We start from the raw sequence: 24818 nt of genomic DNA, 5'->3' as shown, positions 1-24818 counted from the left end.
GCAGCGGGGTCCAGAATCTTCTAGAAATGAAAGTTGGGTTGCCCTCGATATTGCCTCTTTCCGTGGCCTTTGGACTCACGCTTTTCTCTTTCGATTCAGCCCATGAGGTAACGCCAGTTAGAGTCAGGGCAATGAATTCACCGGCTCTGGTCTTGCCTAGCCACGATGGTAGGAAAAAAGGTGCGAATGAAGCACTTTAACAAGTAGGCATTTATTTAGTCGCCTAAAGTAGAATGGTCAATTACTCGCCGAAACTCAAGAGGCGAAATACAAAATAGCGGGTTACGCTTGATGGTGACGTCATTGTGTGCCGACCCAGTGGAAGCAAGGTCCTTCAAACGTGCGAACTCAAATCGAGCTTAGTGTAGTTGGCCATGCTTCAGGGTTGGGAGGCAGGAAAGAGAGTGTTAGGGCGAAGTGGAGGAAGATCAGGACTTGGGGCGTTGCGATTGCTTTCAAGATCGCCCCGTAGTGTTGATTACTGTCTTTACAGGCAGGGAGCTCAGCTATGGTGTGGTTGCCAGCTCAGAGACTTATCCAACCTGTAAGGGTCAAATGCAACTTTTCAGGTCAGAGACTTAATTTGATTATACATAAGCGAACAATTCTAAGGAGTGCGAAAGCTAGTTATTTTAGGTACCCCCTCCACTTTGCATATTTAAAAAGGTATTTTTACTGTCTCGGTTCCGTGTAGAGTGAAAAAAAATATTCTGAAGACCACGGTAGTATTATGGAAATCTCTTATAAAAGAAACGTTTCTTCTGTTTAAAATAGAAGTTCAAGAAACTGGTCAATTTAGGTTTCAAAATTGCTAATAAAATATTACCAGAAATTTAAGCTGAGGTTTTTAATCTCAATAAAGAGGAGGAAAAAAAGGCGGTTGCACATTTTCCACTGGGAATCAGTGGGATTGGTTCAGCTGAAATGTACCTTCATGTGCCTTGTGAAATGTGTTATAAGATATAACGATCCCTAAGTTTATTTATTTTTCCAAGGTTTAATCTTGGAGTTGGGTTGCATAGCCTGAGCCTATGCATGCTTATAGTGGAGAAAAACTGAAGGCCTAATTAACATGTAAGCTAAAATATTTAAACTTAAGCTAATATAATTTATTCATCAAAACATATTTTTTTAAAAAAGGCCTAACTTAGGGATAGGTGTGAATTGGGCTACTGCGTTGAATCCTAAACATACTTCCAAGTAAGTATGAATAGGATTGTAGTCTAAAAATATTTTTAACACACTTCACTTGTATTAGCCTTATACTGCAATCCTTAGCTGTAGATCCTTTTCATTCTGTGGCATTTCTTTGGATTAACATCTAAAAATAAAATGCATAATTACAAATTATATTTATAGTTCAAGCATTCTGTGATTTTTTTACCAAATGGATTTTTTTTACATTCAATCATGTCGGATTCTTGGAGACTGCCTAGAATAAATGAATAAATGTTGCACTTTGAAAATTGGATTGACATTTTTTTAGCGTCAAATAGCAATCCTGTTTTGTACCAAAAAACAGAAACACTGCAACTCTTTCACCACTTTAGGATTATTTTAACAGTAATTATGAAAAATAGGATAAAGTTGCTATAATTAAAAAGCTATTATTAAGATCACTGTTTTCGTATATATTGTTATCCTTATTAAATGTCATTCAATGGATCAGAAATCATTAATTATTAGAAATATAATTTCAGTATGTGATATTTCGTTCTCTGGGATATCTCAGTGGTTCATCATAAATGTTTTAGCAATATTTAAACTGGAGATTGGGTGTATAAATGTATAAATGAAATGAAATGAAATATATGAATGAATGAATGAAAATATAATCAGTACCGTATTTATAGCATTTGCAACCTTATTAAAGGAAATAAATGCCAAGGTCAGAAATATTTTTATTTTTAAATTTAAGCTTTTAACAGACATCTAGAAAGTTTATTTATTTATTTTATTTATTTATTATATTTGTATACCGCCCTTCTCCCGAAGGACTCAGGGCACATAAAAAATACAGAATACAAAAATTAAAAAAGAATTAAATAAGAGCCCAAGCTAAAAACAGTAGAGTAATAAAAATCCCCAATAAAAACCCCAGCACATCCCCCATCAGGCCAGGCCGGCTTGCTCAAATAGGTAGGTCTTCAGGCCGCGTGGGAAGGAGCGAAGGTCAGGTGCCATCCGGAGCTCAACCGGCAGCTGATTCCATAAAGCCGGGGCGCCCACAGAGTTAAATATACAAAATAAGAAAGAACAACTACTGATAAACCATGAGTAAAAGAAATTATAGAAATACTTTATAATGATACTTTCTTCCCTTCTCTTCAGTTTGTTTTCCCATCTGCTAATCTAAATATTAATACTTTGCATTGAACATTAAACATTGAAGGTTATTGTTAGTATCTAAGTAATTTTTAATGTTATTTTTGCTTGGTTTAATAACTGCCTAGAAAGCATAGTGTATTCCAAGTATATACATTTATTTTGCTGTGTGATTTGTAGTGTTTTAGAGAACCATTCCTGGAAAGATTTTTTAAATTTTATTTCCAATTCTGAACTTTTTGCAAAACCATCCTATCTTGACCATGTTATTTATCAATGTTTGTAGTTATTGCTGAATGTATACCTCACTATCTATCCCATAAGTGAAGGTTACTTACATCAGTAAAAATGCAAAGTATAAGACAAACAATTTGAATCAGCCAATGAAATACATTAAAATCTTATTCTAGAACTTTCATTGCTTTTTAAAGTATTCACAGTATTATTAGTGGGAAAGTACCTATGAGTATTGTTGGATACATCTTTATCTTTAAAGCAAAAAGAGATGAGTAGTGTTTAAGAATGGCAAACTTCATTTTGGCTCTATCACAGATTCAAAGGGGGAAACAATTCAGTTTGATGCTATTCAGCCGTTTCATTTTAGGCTGCAAGTTTTGTTTCTTTCGGAAATTATCCATTCAACCAGTTCAACAAAAGAAGATTCCAAATCGATATCTAGGTCAGCCTAGCCCTTTCACACATCCACATCTTCTTAAGCCAGGTAAGGATAACAGTAATGCAACTCTAAGCACATTTACTGTATGAGAAATAAGTGTTCAGAGACATTTAATCCTAGACAAGTTTGCATAAAGCTCTACTACTCACGCTGTCCTTTAACATCTCACTTTTTAATAGTTTTCTTAAAGGACAGCCTGGAAAATAAGAATTTTATATCCTTCAAGGAATTCCTATTTAGAACATTTTATGTTGCAGATAGAAAATACTTCCTAAAATTCTACTTATGTTCTTTTGGATATATGTATTTGTGACACAAAAGTATCATATAAATAAGGGGTCCCCAACCCCCAGTCTGCAGCCCGCGAAGCTCCATCTGCTCATGCGCAAGATCCAGGCAGGACATGAAACCACACACCCTAGGTCTGTGGAAAAACCGTCCTCCATGGAGCGTCCCTGGCACTCAAAAGGTTGGTAGCTGCTGATATAAATCACCCAATTGCAAGTAAAGCTAGCAAAAATGTCTGTGTTTGCAACAGCTGGAAAAGTTACGATAGTTGTTTTTCATCAGAAGAATTGCCTCCTGTCATAAGAATTACTCCCAAAGTTAGAAAACCTTCCTCTCTCATCAAGAGTTACAGAAGATAGACATGAGACAGAAACAAGTGTGCTGCTTAGGCATGGAAATACTGAGAAACCCTGGTCATTCTTTACTGGCCTTCAGATGGCCTGTGAATATAATTTTTCTTCCATGAAGGTTTTGTTCATCAATATATTTTATTTTAGCTAAGCATTTTGAGTGATATTTTCTATTTGAACAATCATTTATTATAATTAGACAGAATAGCAGATTAAAATTAGTTAGAAGTAAATAACTGTAGTTGCTTGATTCACATTTGTAAATAAGACCCAGGACCAATTAGAAAATAGAGAAAGCATTCATCGGTACCTGAATTTTGTTTTTGTTTTATCCAGCATTTTTCTGAACTCAACCTTTTACCCTATGTATAATTATTTTATGACATTATTAGTCAATAGTTTTGTCTCTCTCTCTCCAAACATGTAGCTTGATTTTATGCATGTTTATTAGTTATTATTTTAGTCAAATTTATTGTTAGTTTTCTTTAATATGTTTATACAGAATGCTGTGTTTTTGGTTGATGTGCAGTTTTAATTATCTTTTCAACTGTTAATTAGATTTATGCTTTTGTAAAAGTGTATGTGAGTACTGCTAACTAGCTTTTCTCATTTCAACTGTTAAAGTTCTTCTTAGATTTAGTTATACTTTGTCAGATGCAGGGAACCAAATAATTCCATGGGTTAGGCCAGGGGTAGGCAACCTTGGCTCTTTTGTGTCTCGTGGACTTCAACTCCCAGAATTCCTGAGCCAGCCATGCTGGCTCAGGAATTCTGGGAGTTGAAGTCCATGAGTCATAAAAGAGCCAAGGTTGCCTACCCCTGGGTTAGGCCAAAGTAATTCATTGTAATTCCTCTAATCTTTTGCCAGAGTAACTCCATTCTCTTGGAAACTGGCAGATAAAGGCTTCATGTGTCTTGCCTTTGTCACTTCCTATCACTGAGAGACTCCAAACTAAACTGCCTCTTTACTCCTTCCTCTGCTCTAGCCGGAGATTCCACCACATTTTTAATATTTGAAATGTGTGATTCTTTATGAATATTGATTAGGTAATTATAATGGTATATGAATGCCATTCACATTTTATTTGTATTACAGAAAATTTCAGTAGCTGGTATCTGAATAGATAATGTGCCCAGCATTTGTCTTTCTGCACAGTGGAAAAAGTCTTATTTTCATCTTGGCTAGTGATGCTGCTACCCAGCAACTAGCTTAGGTCAGCAAATTGCTTATTGCAAGTAGGTTAACATTTTTAAATTAAATTATGTACTGTGATATGATTTATAGAAGAAAAAAGCTAAGCAATTTTTTAATTTAAAAATTTATCCCATATTTTTAAATTTTTGCTTCCTTTTGAAAAGCATTGGATAACTGTAAAAAATGGATAATTATCAGGTAACATTAAGTTGCTATTAAAGATGGGAAACCACCTGGTAATTAGTTGAACCACTATCTCTTTCTAAAGAACACAAGAAGTCCTACAAAAACAAACCAAAATCCATCATTATGTTTCCCACAGTAGCAAGCAAAATGCTTTTAGGGAGATCCATGTTTAAGGCATAAAGGCAGCAACCTGTCCCTGCCATTTCCCTGCAGTCAGAATTCACTATCATATTCTCTCTGTGTGCATTTGTAATGTGTGACAAATTTACAGATACCCTCACTGTCAACCAGTTGTATTACTGCCTACTGAATTAGAAGTCCCACAATCCTCTGCAATTGTTTGGAGGACCATAGTCTAGAACGGGTCTGCAACCCCAGGCCTTAGCCCACTGCTGGACCTTGAGCCTTTCGGAATTGGACCGTGAAAGTGTGGGGGGGAGGGCGTGTGCACATGGAAGCGTGCATCCCCACTCGTGCAAGTGGTAGGTGAACAACAGCTGTGCGTGCCCTCGTGCGAATGGAGCTGCATCTGCACTTGCTTGTCATGGAACCGTCTCCTCTCCCCACCCCGCCGGTCTGCAAAGCCAAAAAGGTTGAGGAACTCTGGTCTAGAAAATATTGCTTCTCTTTTTTTCTCTCCCCTCAATTTTAAAGAGGTGTTTTTATAATGGGCAGAATATGACTCGGGGTGTCTAGCCAGAAAAATATAAACAAAAACATTTTAAAATACAGGCTAACAACCTTAAGTACATAATATGTCCATGTTTTAGGCAGATATTTATATTTTTAAAAGATATCTTCAAATGATAGGTAAAGGTTCCCCCGCACATGTGTGCTAGTCGTTTCCGACTCTAGGGGCCGGTGCTCATCTCCGTTTCAAAGCTGAAGAGCCAGCGCTTGTCCAAGGACGTCTCCGTTGTCATGTGGCCGGCATGACTAGACGCCAAAGGCGCACGGAACACTGTTACCTTCCCACCGTAGTGGTCCCTATTTTTCTACTTGCATTTTTACGTGCTTTCGAACTGCTATGTTGGCAGAAGCTGGGACGAGTAACAGGCGTTCACTCTGCTACGCGGCACTCGGGATTCGACCTGCCAAACTGCCAACCTTCTGATAGACAAGCTCAGCATCCTAACCCACTGAGCCACCGCGTCCCTTCTTCAAATGATAGGAGCATATAAACCACCTAGAGTAGCCCCATGGTGAGATGGGCAGCAAATACATTTATTAATAAAAAATATTCATTATTTTATGTGGAACTAAGTCCTTTTCATTCCCCTAGAACATTCTGTTAGATTCAATTAAGATTCAGAAAGTATAATTCTCACATTTTTCAACTGATAGCTCTGCTCATTTTAATGGATTGGCTTTAATGGCTTTAATAAATGCAAACCTGATTATAGATTATACAAAGAAAATGTATAATCCATTTGCAATCAGTTTTTTGGCATTTGATCCAGTTTTGTTAAAATATTTTTGTTTTCTGCACTTTATATTCATTATAGATAAACTTAGATTGATTAATTTTGAAGTTCTGAGAAAATTCTGTATTCTAATCTAATTCTTAGATACACAGCTGATTAAAGATCCTTTTTGAAATTCAGTGTTTGAGCTGTGCATTTCATGAAGAAGTTATTGCTAGGTAATGAAATATCTATACTGATATCAAAACACAGAGTGCAACAAGCTCCGCTGTCTTCCATTCAATGTGCAAATGGTATAAAAGGGTATTCAAGTTTACTTCTCTTTGTTCCTCTCTCCCAGGAATCATTTTTAGTTATAATCCTTACGTTAGTATTAACTGTAGCTTTTAGAATGCCTTGTGAACTCAAGTTTATACAAACAATTTTTGTTATTAATAATAGAGGAAAAATAGTTTAGAGTTGAACTAAGAATGTGGAGACGTAAGTGCAGAGAAAATGAATAGAAAGGAGATGAACTGGAAAAATGCGAGACTAGTTTCAAAAATTGTAAGGGTTCAGCAGCATGAAAAATTGTTTCTGAAATAGAAATTGTGTTTTTGAATTCTTTTCACAGGAGAGGTAACACCAGGATTATCACAAGTGGAATATGCTCTCCGTAGACATAAGTTGATGGCTCAGATACAGCAAGAGATGCAAGGGACAGATCACACAGTAATTCTGCTTTCAAATCCGACCTATTACATGAGCAATGATATTCCATATACCTTTCACCAGGACACTAATTTCCTATATCTGTGTGGCTTCCAAGAACCTGATAGTATCTTAGTGTTGCAAAGTGTGCCTGGTAGACCTTTGCCATATCACAAAGCTTTACTATTTGTTCCAAAAAGAGATCCAAGCCGAGAGTTGTGGGATGGGCCACGATCTGGCACTGATGGAGCAGTGGCCCTCACTGGTGTAGATGAAGCATATACCATGGAAGAGTTTAGACATCTGGTATCTAAATTAAAAGGTATGAAAACAAAATAGATTTTGCATGCTATAAAATAGGATATTAAATCATTTAAGCAATTTACTGTCAAGTAAAGGGCATAAAAGAGATGATAGCTGGGTTCATGCGCTGCATTATAAGTAGTCCTCAACTTATGAGCAAAATTGGGCCTGCAATTACAGTCATAAGTTAATGGCAGTTATTAAGCAGGTCATCATTTGCCTATGCCCAATTTTACAGCCTTTTTTGCAGCAGTCATTAAGTGAATGTTGCAGTTGTTAAGCAAAACCATTGTTCATTTTTTGCTGAAAACCAGAAGTGCTGAGGTCTGGCAAAAGTGTAAATCATCACATGACCACAGTAAAGACTGTAAATGCGGGTCAGTTGCTGAATGCCCCAAATGCAGTCAGGTGACTGGGATGGTGGTGTCAAAACTTCAAATCCAAGTACATTTTTTTGGAGTTGATCATAACTTTAAACAGTTAACCAGTCGTAAGTTGAGCGCCACCTGTAAGTCTTAGAATGGTTTGGATTTGGCTTAGTGTTTGAACCCAACAATTGTGTTCATGGTAGGCATGTTACATGAATTGCACATCAATTATTCAGTGACCTATAACTAAGAAAATCATAACTTCATGTGAGGTTTAAGCTTGCATTCCTAGCTCCCTACTTGCCTTCATAGAAAAAAACTGAAAAATCATAATTTCAATAAAGAGGAGGGCAAGTTAGTTTTTGGATTTTAATGCAAATATTAACATGCAAAGTTCATGTTTTCTGAAACTGTACGCAACCTGAAGAACAGAATTAAGTGCCCAACTAAAGTACATTTCAGAAATAGGTACAAATGTTTTTTTAACATTATTTTTAAATTGCCCCAATCCCAAATGGCCTTCTGTATCATAGGTATATTTAAGGGCAAAATTTGTAAAATTAGGATAGAGACAGATTGGAGAGTCTTGCTTTGCCCAGTCTGTGACCACATGATAGCTGTTATGCAATAGTGAAAGTTTTCCAAGTTTGTTGGGCTTATATATCTTTGTTACTTGTGAATTACACAGAAGAAACAATTACTACAGAACTGTAATTAATTTTACTGGTCGTTTGTTCCAAATTTTGTTCCAATATTTAAGTTCTACTTTCATACATGTAGCATATTGAAGGAAGTAGGCAACAGGGCTTAGAAACAGTTGTTTGGAACTTATAATAGCCTCTCCTGATTAGTGCATGAAACAAAATAGGTGCCCATGCACAAGGCAGCAAAAATAATTGAGAATAGCTTCCTAATTAGCTACTCAATTTGGAAACTATTTATTTAATAGTGCAAAAGTATATGCTTCCAACTCTTTCAAAGGATTTGCACAGTGGTGCTAGGTACTTTGTTTAGGCTGCATTCTTAACACACTTAGTGTAAAAACATTACTTCTGTGTCCCCATGAGTGAGAATGCATTCTGAAAAGAAGAAGCTTTGTTAAAATTATAGTATAGAGATTCATAATTTATAGCTCCATAGCCACATGTGGCCTCCCATAGCCATGGAAGTGTCTCCAGAGTCCTATTAAAAGATCTTATTGCTAACCTGAAATCTTTAATGCAATGGAAGTGGACAATATTAAATACTATGTGAATAATAAGTTTTATTAAGTCCATTGAGAATAACTAATAATTTAATTTAATCAATTTACATTAACTCTAGTTTAAATTACTTTTTATATATTTAATCTTCTCCATTTTTGCAGGGCAATTCTTGGCACTCTGTTCAAAGAGCAAGTGCAGTTCTTGATCCAAAAGAATTGTGTATTCCTATTCAAATGTACTTGAAATCTACTTTTTTATATAGAGGATGATGCATGGGGAAAACACATGCCCTCTTTACTCAGTTAATTTAGATACATATCTTTGTTTCTGAGGAGCTGTCTATTACAAAAAGTAGCTTCACCAATTTTTCTTATTACTGATTCCTTTCAGGAAGATTTAAAAATACTATAAAATCAAAGTAACATCTCTTGTTAAAAATACCAGTGTTGACCCTTAATTTGAACTGTTATCCATATTTGGCTGCAGTCTGATATTTACCAAAAATATGCAAGCATCTTTCCAAAGAAGTGTAGTTAATTAAACTTAAAGTGTAATTATATTCTGTTTCACAGATGATTCTAGCACAGTTTGGTATGATTTTGCTAAACCTGTGCATCCACAGCTCCATTCTGATTATCTGCTGCATCTGACTGAGGTCAAAACTAAATGCAACAACCGTGTTCGAGCTGTCCAGCATCTAGTGCAAAACTTACGGCTGATCAAATCTGCCACAGAGATTGAGAGGATGAAATTTGCTGGCAAAATCACTTCACAGGTATTGATCAAAACATTTATATTGCACAAGGTGTTTAGAGAAAAAAAGGCACGACATTGGAATTCATGCCAAAAGGAAAATGACATATAGATATAGCTAGCATCTTTATGCTGGGATGTTTCCGGAACTAATGCTGATGATTTATTCAGGAAATAAAATATGGGGTCCTTGTGTTTATGGAAAGCCTTCTGTCAACAACTACCACTGTAGTCCCCTATGTTTCACATAATAAGATTATCATCATATGAGTTAGTATGAGAAATAACAGTGAAGAAGAAATCAAACATACCTGATCTCTTTCTATAATAGATCATAATCAAAAGTGTACATTTACAACTATGATCCAATTTCTCATTTGAATCCCAAAATGGTATATTCACCTCCTCAACCAACTCTTCCTCACTGGTTAGAATCAGATCTAGGAGAGCTTATCCTCTTGCCTCTTCTTTTGGAAAATATAACCATATTTTGGAAACTAACATATTCATTAATAGTTTTGTATTACTGTATTTCAACAGGCATTCATAGAGACTATGCTTACAAGTAAAGCTCCGGTGGACGAAGCATTTCTATATGCTAAGGTATGTGCTTTTTTGCATTGTGGAAAATAGTCCCCTACTGTAACCTGACAGCCAGTTTTTAGGTTGTATTCACATGTAATGCATATGCTCACATAATGTGATAGGTTTCTGTTAATCCTTATATCGATCCTTAATTTAGAACTTGCAGGATGGGTACCAAAGAAGGACAACATCAAGATAGACACCAGGATTTTAATAAAGTGTAGAAAAGATTTATTAAGAAATCGCCTCAATACTTACAGATAGTAAATCCCGTTGAACTTAATAAGATATACTTTTGAATAGATGTGTGTAGGGGACAGGTGGTCAAACAAGAGATGACAAGACTGAACATCGACATCTTAGGAATCAGTGAACTAAAATGGACAGGAGTGGGTGAATTTAATTCAGATGACCATCAGGTATACTACTGCAGGCAACAATCCCTCAGAAGAAATGGAGTAGCCTTCATAATCAATAAAAGAGTAGGAAAAGCAATACTGGGATACAATTCTCAAAATGACAGAATGATCTCAGTTCGAATCCAAGGCAAACCATTCAATATCACAGTAGTCCAAGTCTATGCCCCAACCACCGGTGCTGAAGAGGATGAAATTGACCGGTTCTATGAAGCCCTACAGCGCCTTATAGAACTAACGCCAAAAAATGATGTCCTTATCATCATGGGGGATTGGAATGCTAAAGTAGGAAGCCAAAAAATAACCGGAATAACAGGCAAGTTTGGCCTTGGAGTACAAAATGAAGCAGGGCACAGGCTGATAGAATTTTGTCAAGAGAATACGATGGTCATAGCAAACACTCTTCCAACAACCCAAGAGACGGCTACACATGGACATCATCAGACGGTCAACACAGAAATCAGATTGACTATGTGCTCTGCAGCCAAAGATGGAGAAGCTCTATACAGTCAGTAAAAACAAGACCAGGAGCTGACTGTGGCTCAGACCATAAACTTCTCATTGCAAAATTTAGGCTTAAACTGAAGAAAGTAGGGAAAAGCACTAGGCCACTCAGATATGAACTAAATCATATCCCTAACGAATATACAGTAAAGGTGACAAATAGATCTGATAGAAAGAGTGCCTGAAGAACTATGGACAGAGGTTTGTAACATTGTACAAGAAGTAGCAACTAAAACCATCCCAAAGAAAAAGAAATGCAAGAAAGCAAAATGGCTGTCTGAGGAAGCTTTGCAAATAGCTGAGGAAAGCGAAAGGCAAGGGAAAAAAAGAAAGATACACCCAATTGAATGCAGAATTCCAGAGAATAGCTAGAAGAGATAAGAATGCCTTCTTAAATGAACAGTGCAAAGAAATAGAAGAAAACAATAGAATAGGGAGGACCAGAGATCTTTTCAAAAAAATTGGAGAGATGAAGGGAACGTTTCATACAAAAATGGGCATGATAAAGGACCAAAATGGCAGGGGCCTAACAGAGGCAGAAGAGATTAAGAAGAGGTGGCAAAATTACACAGAGGAACTATACAAGAACGAGCTTAATGTCCCTGATAAGCACGATGAGGCGGTCACTGACCTTGAGCCGGACATCCTAGAATGTGAAGTGAAATGGGCCTTAGGAAAGCTGAGCAACAACAAAGCTAGTGGAGGTGACTGTTGAGTATTCCAGCTGAGCTATTCAAAATCTTAAGACGATGCAGTAAAAGTGCTACACTCAATTTGCCAGCAAATTTGGAAAACTCAACAGTGGCCCCAGGATTGGAAAAGATCAGTTTACATTCCAATTCCAAAGAAAGGCAGTGCCAAAGAATGTTCAAACTATCGCACCATTGCACTCATTTCACATGCTAGTAAAGTTATGCTTAAAATCCTACAAGCTAGACTCCAGCAGTATGTGGATCGAGAACAACCAGAAGTACACGGAGGATTTTGAAGAGGCAGAGGAACTAGAGATCAAATTGCCAACATACTCTGGATCATGGAGAAAGCTAGGGAGTTCCAGAAAAACATCTACTTCTGCTTCATTGACTATGCTAAAGCCTTTGATTGTGTGGATCATAACAAACTGGCAAGTTCTTAAAGAGATGGGAGTACCAGACCATCTTATTTGTCTCTTGAGAAACCTATATGCGGGTCAAGAAGCAACAGTGAGAACTGGACACGGAACCCGATTGGTTCAAAATTGGGAAAGGAGTCCGGCAAGGCTGTATACTGTCACCCTGCCTGTTTAACTTATATGCAGAGCACATCATGAGAAATTCAGGGCTAGATGAATCAAAAGTTGGAATTAAAATTGCCAGGAGAAATATCAACAACCTAACATATGCAGATGATACCACTCTAATGGCAGAAAGTGAAGAGGAATTAAAGAGCCTCTTGTTACGAGTGAAGAAGGAGAGTGCAAAGGTTGGGCTGAAACTAAACATTAAGAAAACACAAGATCATGGCATCTGGCCCTCTCAATTCCTGGCAAATAGATGGGGAAGAAATGGAGGTAGTGACAAATTTTATTTTCCTGGGCTCCAAGATCACCGCAGACGGGGACTGCAGTCAAGAAATTAAAAGATGCTTGCTCCCAGGAAGGAAAGCCATGGCAAATCTAGACAGCACACTAAAAAGCAGAGACATCACCCTGCCAACAAAAGTGTGTATAGTAAAGGCTATGGTCTTCCCAGTTGCAATTTATGGTTGTGAAAGTTGGACCATAAGAAAGGCTGAGTGCCAAAGAATTGAAGCCTTTGAACTATGGTGCTGGAGAAGACTCCTGCGAGTCCCTTGGACTGCAAGGCGATCAAACTGGTCAGTCCTAGAGGAGATCAACCCTGACTGCTCTTTAGAAGGCCAGATCCTGAAGTTGAAACTCAAATACCTTGGCCACCTAATGAGAAGGAAGGACTCACTGGAGAAGAGCCTAATGCTGGGAAAGATCGAGGGCAATAGAAGAAGGGGACGACAGAGAATGAGGTGGCTGGATGAGTCACTGAAGCAGTAAGCGTGAGCTTAAACGGACTCCAGAAGATGGTAGAGGACAGGAAGGCCTGGAGGAACGTTGTCCATGGGGTTGCGATGGGTTGGACACGACTTCGCAACTAACAACAACAAGTGTAGGGGACTACTGATAGCCTTTCATCTGAACAAATAGAGGGTTTTGCTCTTTAGCACTAATTATGTTTCACTTCCTGAACGTTATCTTTCCTTAAGAATACCCGTTATGGAAATGAAATTTCAAGGGAAAATAGTGCAAATGCAAAGTATAATTTAATGTATTAGTGCATTTTAATTTAGAAGTATTTTTCTCTATAAACATTCTCCTACACATGTATTAGTATCCAAAAAAAATGTTTTGGTTCTAATTAACAGTTGAGAGTGCCAACAGCCACCCCCTCAAACGTAAGGAAAATGTGAGAATAAGTACAGACTAAAATCTCTCTCTTCAAAGAAACAAAATTGAGTAGGAAACAGCCTATCACAAAAAAAATATTTATTGAGGTTAGTACCGCCTAATGTTTCATGTCACTTTCATTTAGTAAAAGAAATCCTTGCTTGGTTTGCTGTTCCTAAGAAACCAAGTGTTGTCTGTGGACATGCACCCAAATCAGGATAAATATAGGTATAGGGAGAAAAACTGGATATAGGTAGAACCACACAAAAGAAAACTACCTTTGGTTTTGCTGTTTCAAAACAATCACCAGACATATTATACTTTTGCTTCCCATAGTACACTAGGTTTCTTTAGTTCACATACTGCAGAATGGAAGAGAAATGTATGGCTTTTCAGATGGTGCTGAACAACGTAATTCCTCTCCACTGACTGCAATAGCTGAGGCTGTTAGGTATTTTACTTAAGCAGTAGCTTGCTCTGTGGGTTGATATACTATATTTTCTTCAAAGAACTACAAATACCTTTTATATGGTTGCTCATTTTTTTCCTGACAGCAAACTATGATATAAATCCATTAAAGATAGTCCTTGCTTTACAACTGTAATTGGGATCATAATTTCCATTGCTAAGGGACACAGTTGTAAAGAGTGGTGACACCTGCTTATCAATGGAAATTGTGGCATTTTCAGTTGTTGATAAGTGAATCATCGCAAGTCATTAAGCAAGGATGTCTTGAGGTCCCCTTTTGTGAACTCCTGCCAGCTTTCCCATTGACTCTGTAGGAAGTTGGCAAAGAAGGTTGCAGATGTTGATTATGTCACTGAGGTGATACTACAATTGTTGTAAGTCCAGTCATAAGTACCATATTCATTCACCACTGTTGTAAGTTTGAACAATCATGAATGAGTGATTATTAAGCAAGAACCACCTGATTTGAGAAAGCTGAATCAAGTCTTCCTATTCAAACATACATAAAGTATCCCATATACTTTGCTAGTTTGCTAGCCCAAGTATTGGCATTGGCAGAGGCTTTCTGAGATAAAAGCTGTGCATTTATTTCAACAATTAATGGATTATTTTATTTCCAGTTTGAATACGAGTGCCGGGCTCGTGGTGCTGACATTTTAGCTTATCCCCCTGTGGTTGCTGGTGGCAACAGGTCCAATACATTGCATTATGTGAAAAACAATCAACTTATTAAGGTAACTGAACTCTGCAACATAATAGTGTTATTATCTACTGAACCCCTCCAAAAGAAATAAATCAAGATGGACTGCGGTAATATATTAACTAAGCCATTTAAGAAGATTGGAATAGAACTATAGTTTTAAAAGGATACAATCCTGTTTCTGAGTACCTCCTTAAGCTAAGTAGACCATAACCAGTTCTACTGCATTCTAGTATGTTTCTGACTGTTCTGTAGTTCTGGGGAAAAAATCTACTTCCTCATTCTATGGAGTAGAACAAAGACATTTAAGAATAATCTTAATAATTATAAATAATGTTACAGTTGTACTGCAGATGAATCTTTTAATGAAATATAGGGATTTATATGAAGACTATAAAAGCAATCTATCTCTGAATAGGTGTTACAGCATGACCCCCGATAATATTTGTTTAAAAAACCATTTTACAACACTATTTAAATGAAATTCTTAAGTGCCAAGTAATTGCTTTTTCTTGTGCTCTAGGATGGAGAAATGGTTTTATTGGATGGAGGATGTGAATACTCTTGTTATGTGAGTGACATTACCCGCACTTGGCCCATCAATGGCAGGTAGGTCTTGTTCCCAGCAAAGGAACATCATGGTTGCATTTCCAGGTTTTCCTGAAAATGTTCCATTATTGTCATTTCTTCATTTCATTATACTTCAGAAATTGTCCTTGCCTAGACTGTAATTGCAATTTTTAGTGCAATGTACTACAGTCATCCTCCTCCCCCTGCTCTAGAGATGAGGTACGCTTTAGTTTTTGGTAATGCAAAACCAGATAATTCAGAAAAGTTTGCATGTCATTATTTCATTTCAAAATGCTAATGGAGAAATTTTATTTATCAAATTCACCTTGGAAAATATAAGGTAAAATTTCCAATTTATGGGAAAGTAGTTCTGGCTTCCTTAATAAACTGTTTTTGATTGTACAGAAATGTTTGAAAACGTGAGGTGTTCAGGTGGGCAATCTTCCACCAACATTTTGGAGTAGAACAAATCCAAAGGACTGTACTGTCCTTTCTTAATTATTTTGTACATGCATCTTAGCATTTAATTTTTGGGTTTTTTCTGATTAAATCTCACTTGAGCTGATATGTGTTTTTCTCTTATTGTCAGGTTCACTAGTTCCCAGGCAGAGCTGTACCAGGCTATATTGGAGGTCCAGAAGTCATGCCTAAGACTTTGTTCTTCAGGTGTGAGCCTAGAAAACATCTACAATTTAATGCTAACTCTCATTGGACAGAAGCTGAAAGAGTTGGGAATCCTAAAGGATAGCACTAGTGAGGGTCAGGTCTTCAAGGTACTTGGTTTCTTTGCATATCTGTTTAGCCTGTTATTTTACCTGGCTAAAAAAACAGCGAACAGTTATAAAAAAAAGTGAACAATCCTTTAAATCATCCCATTTTTATTTTGAAGTTGTAGCTTTCTGCAGATATGCAGGTCTAAAAGAAGTACAGGTAGTCATCGATTTACAACCTTCCCTTAATACCATTTAGAGTTATGATGGACCTCTCCAGAATTACTTAACAAACTATTTTTGGTGTTAGAACAACCTCCATGGTCTCATGAACACATTTTAAGTTCTTGCAATTGCCTCTCCTTTACTTCCAGTTTTTAGCAAAAAAAACATCCATTGTGGGAAATAAATTTCCTTAATAATCACAGCATTCACTTAACTGTTGTAAAAGCAATTGTAACTTCAAATCTGGTCACATTATGCCTCAATTTATGACTGTAATTCCAGGCTCAATTCCTGTCATGAATCGAGAAGTACCTGTACTATTTGGAGACAAGTCCCAAGGTTATCAGCTGTACAGTATCTCTTTCATCCAGCAGATGGCAGACTATTTAGATTATGTATATACACCAATTGTTTTAATTCCCGACAAGTATTAATTCAAGAGGTAGAGATCTGTGGTGGGACTCTTCTAACTTGTCAGTAAGGTTATTAAATATGATTGCTAAATTGGGGAGAAAAGTGCCTCGTTTTAAGATTTTGATAATAGTTACGGAAGATATTTTCACATAATTTTTTTGTCATGTACATGGGAAAGTGCCTATTCTAGAAATCTGTTAATGACTTACTTTGATTCAACTTACCTTCCTTCATCTTTCATAGACACATACAAGCACTGATAATATTTCAGTACAAGCTTTTTCTACCCATCAATCCCAGGAATGTTGGAACAAATAAAAAATGCATCAGTATAGCAGCATTTTGAAATTTGGTGCAAATTGTGGGAGACAACAGAATAAACCTTAAATATCTATTTAGCCCAGAAATCCAGTATTTGTCTGCTCAGTATCTCTAATGGGGCAAGAAAAAAAGAGCTGCAACCTGTTGGCATAAACAATATTAGATGGACAGAGAGTTTCGTTTTGTGTAGTGCAGCTTCCAATAAAATTAGCTTAAACCAATGGATATTTTAAAGCAGTATCAAATTCTGTTTCAATTGGCAAATGTAGGAAAATATTTCATACTAAGTAAAACAGAGTGCTATAAGATATGCTACCCTTCCAAGTTATGTATTGAGAACATTTTAAAATGGAAAGTGGACCTGGGCTTTTTCTTTGTCACGCTCTTTAAAGAACATTTCTCTGTAATGGCTTCCATAATATGTGCACTTCCACAACATAGACAAACTGCTTAGCAGAGTTAGGCATATTGCTGCTTCTTGAGATCCTTGCCTACTCTGATTTGTGAAATTCATAGGAATTGAAAACTTTCAAAACCCCAGTAAAAACGACCTGCTTGAAAAATGGTAATTTTCATGCTGGTCTGGAAAAAATGATGAGATTTTGTACAAGAAACCAAGGTTAGGTCAAACGGTTTTGAATAAATATTGCATAAAATGTAGGCAAGGTACTGAAATGTGATAGCCTCACAATTCCACATAATATTAATTTTTACCCACAGAAGAAACTGCCAGCTAAAAGATCAAAGGTACCTTGGAGCTCAAAACAGACACTATTTGCCTTTAATACCAAACTGATTGTCATTTGTATGTTTTGCTTAACGACCAGAGTGTGTTGCCTTTACAACAAACAACAGATTTGATAGAAACAAGGCAGAAGATGATGCCTACACAAAACATATTAGTTGTATTTATAAACAAGAACAACCAATTAATATTATATTTCCTTTTCTCTGCATGTTTCTAGCACAACTTGTGCTGAAGACATATCCATCCAACATTTCTCTAAATTTTGCTTGTTTTAGGAATATATTATTTTTTGTATCATAGGCTGTTCGGAAATACTGTCCACATCATGTAGGTCATTATCTGGGAATGGATGTTCATGATACACCTGATGTATCTCGATCAACTCTCCTCCAGCCAAGCATGGTGATCACCATTGAGCCAGGTAAAATGCACCAGTGAAAGCAATATAAAAAGATGTATGTCCATGTGTGGTATCTTGAAAAGAAGAATGCCCAGTCATTTATGCAATGATTGCTACAATAATTTCTCAAAAGTATTCTCAAAAATTTATTTTCAAAAAATTCTTAGAAATTTCAGTGCAATTGTTTTTCTATTTAGTTTTTAAATAGCTTCAGATTCTTAATATATCCTATCTCCATTTCTATTATTCACCCCCATAAATGTGAGAAGACAGTCATCTTAGAGGCATTGAGAACTATCCAGAAAACACTGCCATTTGCTTTATAGATTTAATTACGAAGAAGAAACCTTCATGATCTTTAGTCTGTAGGAAAATAATTTTAAAAGAGTGCTTAATTGGACTTATATCAGGTTAGAGTAGCTTGTAAAACTACTCTTAAAAGTTTGGTCCGGTATTTCTATTATTGGTACAAAATGAAGTTGCATGTATTACATTATATGAATTGGATTGAGATGGAGGTACACTTATTTATGGAGATAAAACCTGTGCTATGCCTTCTAAACCTGGAAAGAATATACTGTATAATTTGCAAACTGGATCTACTAGATTTTGATCAATACTTTTATTTCCAGGCATTTACATACCTGAAGATGATACAAGTGCCCCTGAACGATTCCGTGGCATAGGAATACGCATTGAAGATGATGTGGTGGTGACAGAGAATGTACCATTAATCTTGTCTGCAGATTGCCCAAAGGAGATCTATGATATTGAACAGGTTTGCAGCTGTAGCCTTTGATTGTTCTTTGCTGTCTTTCATACCTTGCTCGGGTTTAGATTGGAAAATACACACTCATATATAACACATTTTTCATAACTCATTTATAGGATTGCTTAACTAAGACAGAATCACTACTAGAAAAATATTGCTTGCAAGAAACTGTGTGTACATATTTTGCAGGAGACAATTACACTATTTAAATGGGAAAATGTACATTACTGTTCATCTTTTTAAAGTTATGCTAATACTAAAACAAAGCCGATGAAACAGAATTAGGCATCCCAGCATTTGGTCTATTTCTTTCTGTGTTTATACTGTGTTATTTACAGAAATGAACTGAATATCAGCTGTACTGATATTTCTCAAACAGTGTATATGTTTGTTCATAATGATTAAATTTCAGTTTTAGTCTTTTAGTTGTAAGAGCTGAAAAGGAAAAAAAAGTATTTTTCTGGATACAATAATTTCCAGTGTATAAAAGAAAAGCAAAAAAACCCCTCTCAAATTTGAAATTAGAGTGTTTTTCCCCCTTTCAGAAAATACAAGGACTGTAGTGTTGGGAAATCCATTAATGTGAAAATGGGGTTATTAAATATAAAGGACAGCTAAAGACAAATCCCTGTGCAGAATTAGATGTCACAAAGCTAGTGTTCACAATTTGTTTAAGCACACATAGTCCTGTATATATTGATGACTCGACTTTAGTGATTAAAAATGTCAGTTTTAAGTTAAAATAATGTGAGCTCATTTGATAAACTCAGTGAATCAGACCAGATTCAAGATGTTTATCAATTGAGTTGTGACTACTGTATTTTCCTTCTTTATGTATTCAACCTCTCATGGGTGATGTGAACATAGAGGCTCTTTGGGATCCAAACTATGAAAAATACTGCATTTATATTAAATTGCCCTTTTCCTTGACTAAATACGAGTAGTCCTTGACTTACAACTGTTTATTTAGTGAGCATTCGAAGTTACAACAGCATTGAAAAAAGTGACTTATGACTGTTTTTCACACTTTCAACCACTGCCCCATCCCCATGTCACATGATCACAATTCAGCTACTTGGCAATTGACTGATATGACTGTTGTGGTGTCCTGGGTCCTTTTGTAACCTTATGACAAGCCAAGTCAATGGAGAAGCCACATAAACTTAACTGTGTTACTAATTTAACAGTTGTAGTGATTCACTTAACAACCACGGCAAGAAAAGTCATAAAATGGGGCAAAACTCAATAAATGTCTCAGCAACGGAAATTTTGGACTTAATTGTGTTCGTAAGTTGATGACTACCTCTACACAGAAATGGTAACCCAGAAAGTAGTAACACTTCAATTCTGTATATTGTAGTAAAATCTAACAATGGATATAAGACTATTTCTGAAGTGATGCAAAGCATCAGGGTTTTTTAATTTGAAATTTGTACAGAAACTCTTTAAGGTTGAGGTCTTAATGCCACATATTATCAGAAGATCAAAGCAACAGTTAAATTGAGAAATCAACAACTCTCTTATAAACAAACATAAAAATAAATACACTAATAAGTTCACAAATGTGATTAAAGCATGGTACTATTCTAGTTGGGTCAAATCAAATTGTTTACCAAGGAAATTTTATAAAAGATGAAATGTTGCACAATTATCTGGTGAAATACTTTTTGTGAAGTACTTTTTGCATTTTTGAAAGAAAGATGCTGCCTATAGTGTAATTATTACAGATGCATAATATACAAAAGTGTTTTATTTTTTCTAAAAAGAAAAAAAAATCTGTATTGGTGAAAGTATAATTTCAACAATTATATTTAAAACTCAGCTTACAGAAACCTTTTCTCCTCGTTAGTTACCCCTATTTTCTTCAATACCTTTTATCAATGATAGCCAGTGAAGATATGAATCTCCTTTTAGCATATACTAAATAACCCATGACTTATTGGATCATTGCTTCAGACATATTTACTTACCTAAACAGAATAACAGAATGACCGCTAGTGGCCAAACAAGCAACTGGAGTAGAAGCAACTTCCAACTTCCTGCCAGCTTTCCCATTGACTTTCTTCATAGGAAGCTAGCAGGGAGTGTCAGAAATGATGATTGTGTGACCACAACTGACTACAGTGGCACACCAGCATGGCTGCACTGAAGTAGCCACTTTACCAGAATTCAATCCCATAACTGTTGTGGCTCCCGGATTTTGGACACATTCTGTAAATTAGCCCATTTGATGTGCATTGATTCAAAAATTATTACCATATAATATACCAGCAGCTCCCAACATTTTGGGAACCAGGGACCAGTTCCATGGAGAGTGGTTTTTGCACACTGCCTTCATCCTGAACATGCAAGGATGGGGCTTCTGTAACTTTTACAGCCCAGTGCCTGGCGGGCCATGGACCAGTGCCAGGCCATGCCCCTGGGGTTGGGGACCTTTATGATATACCATTTCATCCCATTGAAGGTTACAGTCACAAGAGTTTTAGTAGTATAGGTAGTCCTTGATTATGACTATATTTTGATGGTTCGAAGTTACGATGACCTTGGAAGAAGTGACTAAAGACCACTCCCCAAAGTTACAATTGTTGCACCTTCCCTATGGTCATATGATTGCAATTCAGGTGATTAGCAACTAGCTTGCATTTACAATAGTTGCAACATCTGTGGTCATGTGATCGCAATTTGCAACCTTCCCAGCCTGCTTCTAACAAGCAAAATCAATTGGGGAATCAGGATTTGCTAAGTGATAGCATAATTCACTTAACAGCCAGATGATTCACAAAGCAAATGCAGTGATGGGCTTAAGGACCAAAGTAAAAATGGCTATAAAATGAAGTTGTCACGTGATAATTCACTTTAATTACCACATAGCTTAAGAATCCAAATTACTATTCCAATTGGGATCATATGTCAGACTACTTACATATAGATAAAATAATGCATATTTTTAAGAAAGAATGACACCTAAATTTAACCACACATCTTTTGAAAAACGTTTGCTTTCATAGGTAGAGCCAGTTCATGTTCTTTCTGCTATGTAACCTTGACATACACAGAATTCCCTTTGATCCATTTTTATGGATGCCAATGAACACAGAAAGGCCAATTGCATCTCTTTAATAACTAACCTGATTAGTACCATATATAAGTAGTCATTATACTACTTGGTTGCATCCTTTTTGTAATAGTTTTTTCCTATGTCAACTGGAAGAAGGTTGGTAGTTTATCCCCATAGAATATTTGGGTTTTGAGAAAAATTATGGGGCTAATGTAACGGCAGCCCTTTATCAAAAAGCACAATTCCTTTGAGATATCATATGAAGATTTTACTCAGTTATAATACTTTCAAAGTGAAAAGGACTGGAGAACCTTTTCTTTTTTTTAGTATCTAGCAAAATAGTAGTTTCTAATATGCTGGAGAACTACATAATCTATACTGCTAATAAAACTAAACTTTAATTTTAATTAACAGTTTGTACAGATAATCAGAAACTTAACGATACTCTACATTGAAAAAAGTACCTTCCAGGTAACAAAGAAAGGGGCGCTATAAACTTATTTCAAGGAGCCTTGCCTTCTTTTCCAGGCCATTTTCATGGCATTTCCATTGTTTTAAAAGCAGGAAAGAATGAAATACTTGAGAGTCCTTTTATTTTCTATTTAATACACATTTCCATGGATCTAAAACAGTGTTACTTCTCTTCAAGTATTAATTCTTGATAAGCCTTTAAAGTCTAAAAAAAAACCCTTGAGTTGTGAGTAACTTGGGTCTATAATTCTATAATAACATGACACTTCTTAAATCTGAAGTGGCTACAGTATGGCTATAGTCTTGAATTTATTTCAGGTTTAGACATAGCCTTTTCTTTTTAAAATTTAGGGCCACAATAAGTAGACAGCAGCAGAAGAAAAATGGCTAGAAACCCCCTTTTCTATTTCCTTCTGAGCTACTTACTCATCCTCTGACTGTCAGTTTTCAAATTTTAAAGGAAAAACACTTTCATCACTGAGATCCAAACTGACCTCTTTACAGAAGACTATTAAAATTAGGCCATGAGCCATATACAGCTTTAGAGCTGCACTAATTGTTCTATACTAATTGATATGTTAGCATACAACAATCTAGGTGAAATTTCTGTGCATGTTTACTTCAACATACTTGTTGAGTGATTATTCACAGAAAGGTTTATGTAAAGCAGGCATGTCAAATTCGTGCCATCGCGCAAAAGTATTGTGACTTTTTCCCAATGCCAGCAATGAGGTGGGTGCACTTTCAGTATGATGCATCTGTCCAGTGGGCAGGCAGTTTGACAAAACTGATGTAAAGGATTGCATGCCAATTTTGGGTAACTTTTTTTCTTTTTTTGCTGGCTTTTGCTCTCCCTCCTCAAAGGTTTTAGCTAATTTAGTTGGGAAAGCTAAGATTGTATGCCTATTAATAGTAATTACATTTTTAGGCACGGGTGTTATTCCAAGCCTAAAGTATGTAGAGGTTAAGCCATGTAAGTACCAAAGAAGCAGTTACTTGAGAGGAAAGATTGATATATGAAAAAATAAGTTTCAAAAAATACTTTTACATAGGTTATGATTTAATGATTCAGATAATGTGGAAGTTGGTAAAAAAACATTTTGAGTTTCCTCAGTTTCCTCATTTTTTAAAAGGAAAAAGAAGTGTCAAGGAAAAGTAAAGATTCTTTTTCAAATGCTGAAGTTTTTCTATATTATGTAAAAGGTATAATTCAGTCTTTTTGCGTTTGAAACAGGCCTCTCTATACGCCTTAACAATTTAGATCCATTTTCTTGGATGTAGCTTCATGAAGTCAGCCATGCAGGCTGCTGATAGAGGGGGAAGCAACTGAGAATAGTATTCATAGTGGAATTTTAATAATTTTAATTACCTGTATAGGATTTTAATCTTTGGTTTATTTATGACTGTGACTTTTAAGCCCCTTCTCTCTTTTTTGGCTCCCTTGTTTTATTTCGCTTGCTTGGTAATCAGAATCAGGGGCAATTTCAAATTATTATATCAAAGTCAAAAACTGAGAGAACAAACGAGTTTTTATGGATATGCCAAGATGCCATCTCTACAGGGACGATACAATGCAAAGACCAAGCGCGGAGTTCAGCGAGACTTGTTTGTGATTTAGCATGTTGAGAAGACGGACAGCTATATACGATTGTCGTCCTAATATTTAGTTCGTTGAAAGTGCAATTCAAATTAGTAGGGCTTTTCGAGGACGGTAACGTGATTCTGCTGGCTTGGGCCGCAAATGTATTTTGCACGCGATCGACTGAAACCAGATCTTGGGACACATTTGTGCAAAAATCTATTGAAGGACGGAACAAAGCATCCGGGGAGACGGCGGCTTAGTGCCGCGGTGCAATGTTTTGAAATCGATCGTAGAAAAAAAATCAGTTTTGCAAACCCTAGTTAAATCAAGTTGCTAATTGGGGGTACAGCAGACAGGATGCACGTAAAACATTCAGGCAGTAAGAAGAGAGTTCCGACGCGGGCTGGGGCGGATTTTGCAGAGACCAGATGAACTGCCAACGCTGCGACTCACTCGAAATTTATAGGGGCGACTCTTAGCACTTGGTTCTGAAGCTCCGAGTGGCGTGACTTGGCCCTTCCTTAGCGCTATAGATTTGGGCTACTGCACCTTCTATTTTATCAGCCTCCCTCTCGCTTAACCCCCCCCTTTAATTATCCCCATGTGTTTATTTCGGGCCGCGCGAATCCCGACAATCACTAGTTGGCAACAAGGAAATAAAAGGTAGGGCCACC

General features: G+C 36.5%; 1 protein-coding gene across 4 annotated transcripts; it reads left to right on the top strand.

Moving 5' to 3' along the window:
- The first annotated feature begins 332 nt into the window (after positions 1-332).
- XPNPEP3 (X-prolyl aminopeptidase 3) lies at positions 333-20283 on the top strand. 4 transcript variants are annotated; one of them, XM_083365196.1, is made up of 10 exons: positions 333-569; positions 2930-3046; positions 7058-7456; positions 9583-9785; positions 10304-10366; positions 14794-14907; positions 15397-15482; positions 16033-16216; positions 18162-18282; positions 18894-20283. In XM_083365196.1, exons 1-10 carry the CDS (start codon positions 509-511, stop codon positions 19058-19060), a joined length of 1515 nt encoding a protein of 504 aa, XP_083221322.1. In that variant the 5' UTR covers positions 333-508; the 3' UTR covers positions 19061-20283. The 4 variants fall into 4 exon arrangements, with proteins under 4 accessions (XP_083221322.1, XP_083221323.1, XP_083221321.1 ...); XM_083365197.1 differs by having other exon boundaries at positions 378-569; positions 2916-3046; XM_083365198.1 differs by lacking the exon at positions 333-569 and adding an exon at positions 4736-4875.
- Positions 20284-24818: the final 4535 nt, after the last annotated feature.

This window comes from Vipera ursinii (assembly GCF_947247035.1).
Source record: "Vipera ursinii genome assembly, chromosome: 6".
Lineage (NCBI taxonomy): Eukaryota > Metazoa > Chordata > Lepidosauria > Squamata > Viperidae > Vipera > Vipera ursinii.
The sequence above is the reverse complement of the archived record's forward strand: the minus strand, read 5'-3'. Positions and strand labels throughout refer to the sequence as shown.

Coding starts and splice junctions, on each gene's coding strand:
- XPNPEP3 (XM_083365195.1), top strand. CDS start 2,848: ATGGCAAACTTCATTTTGGCTCTATCACAGATTCAAAGGGGGAAACAA. Junction 3,047..7,057: donor TCCACATCTTCTTAAGCCAG/GTAAGGATAACA, acceptor TTCTTTTCACAG/GAGAGGTAACACCAGGATTA. Junction 10,367..14,793: donor AAGCATTTCTATATGCTAAG/GTATGTGCTTTT, acceptor TTTTATTTCCAG/TTTGAATACGAGTGCCGGGC.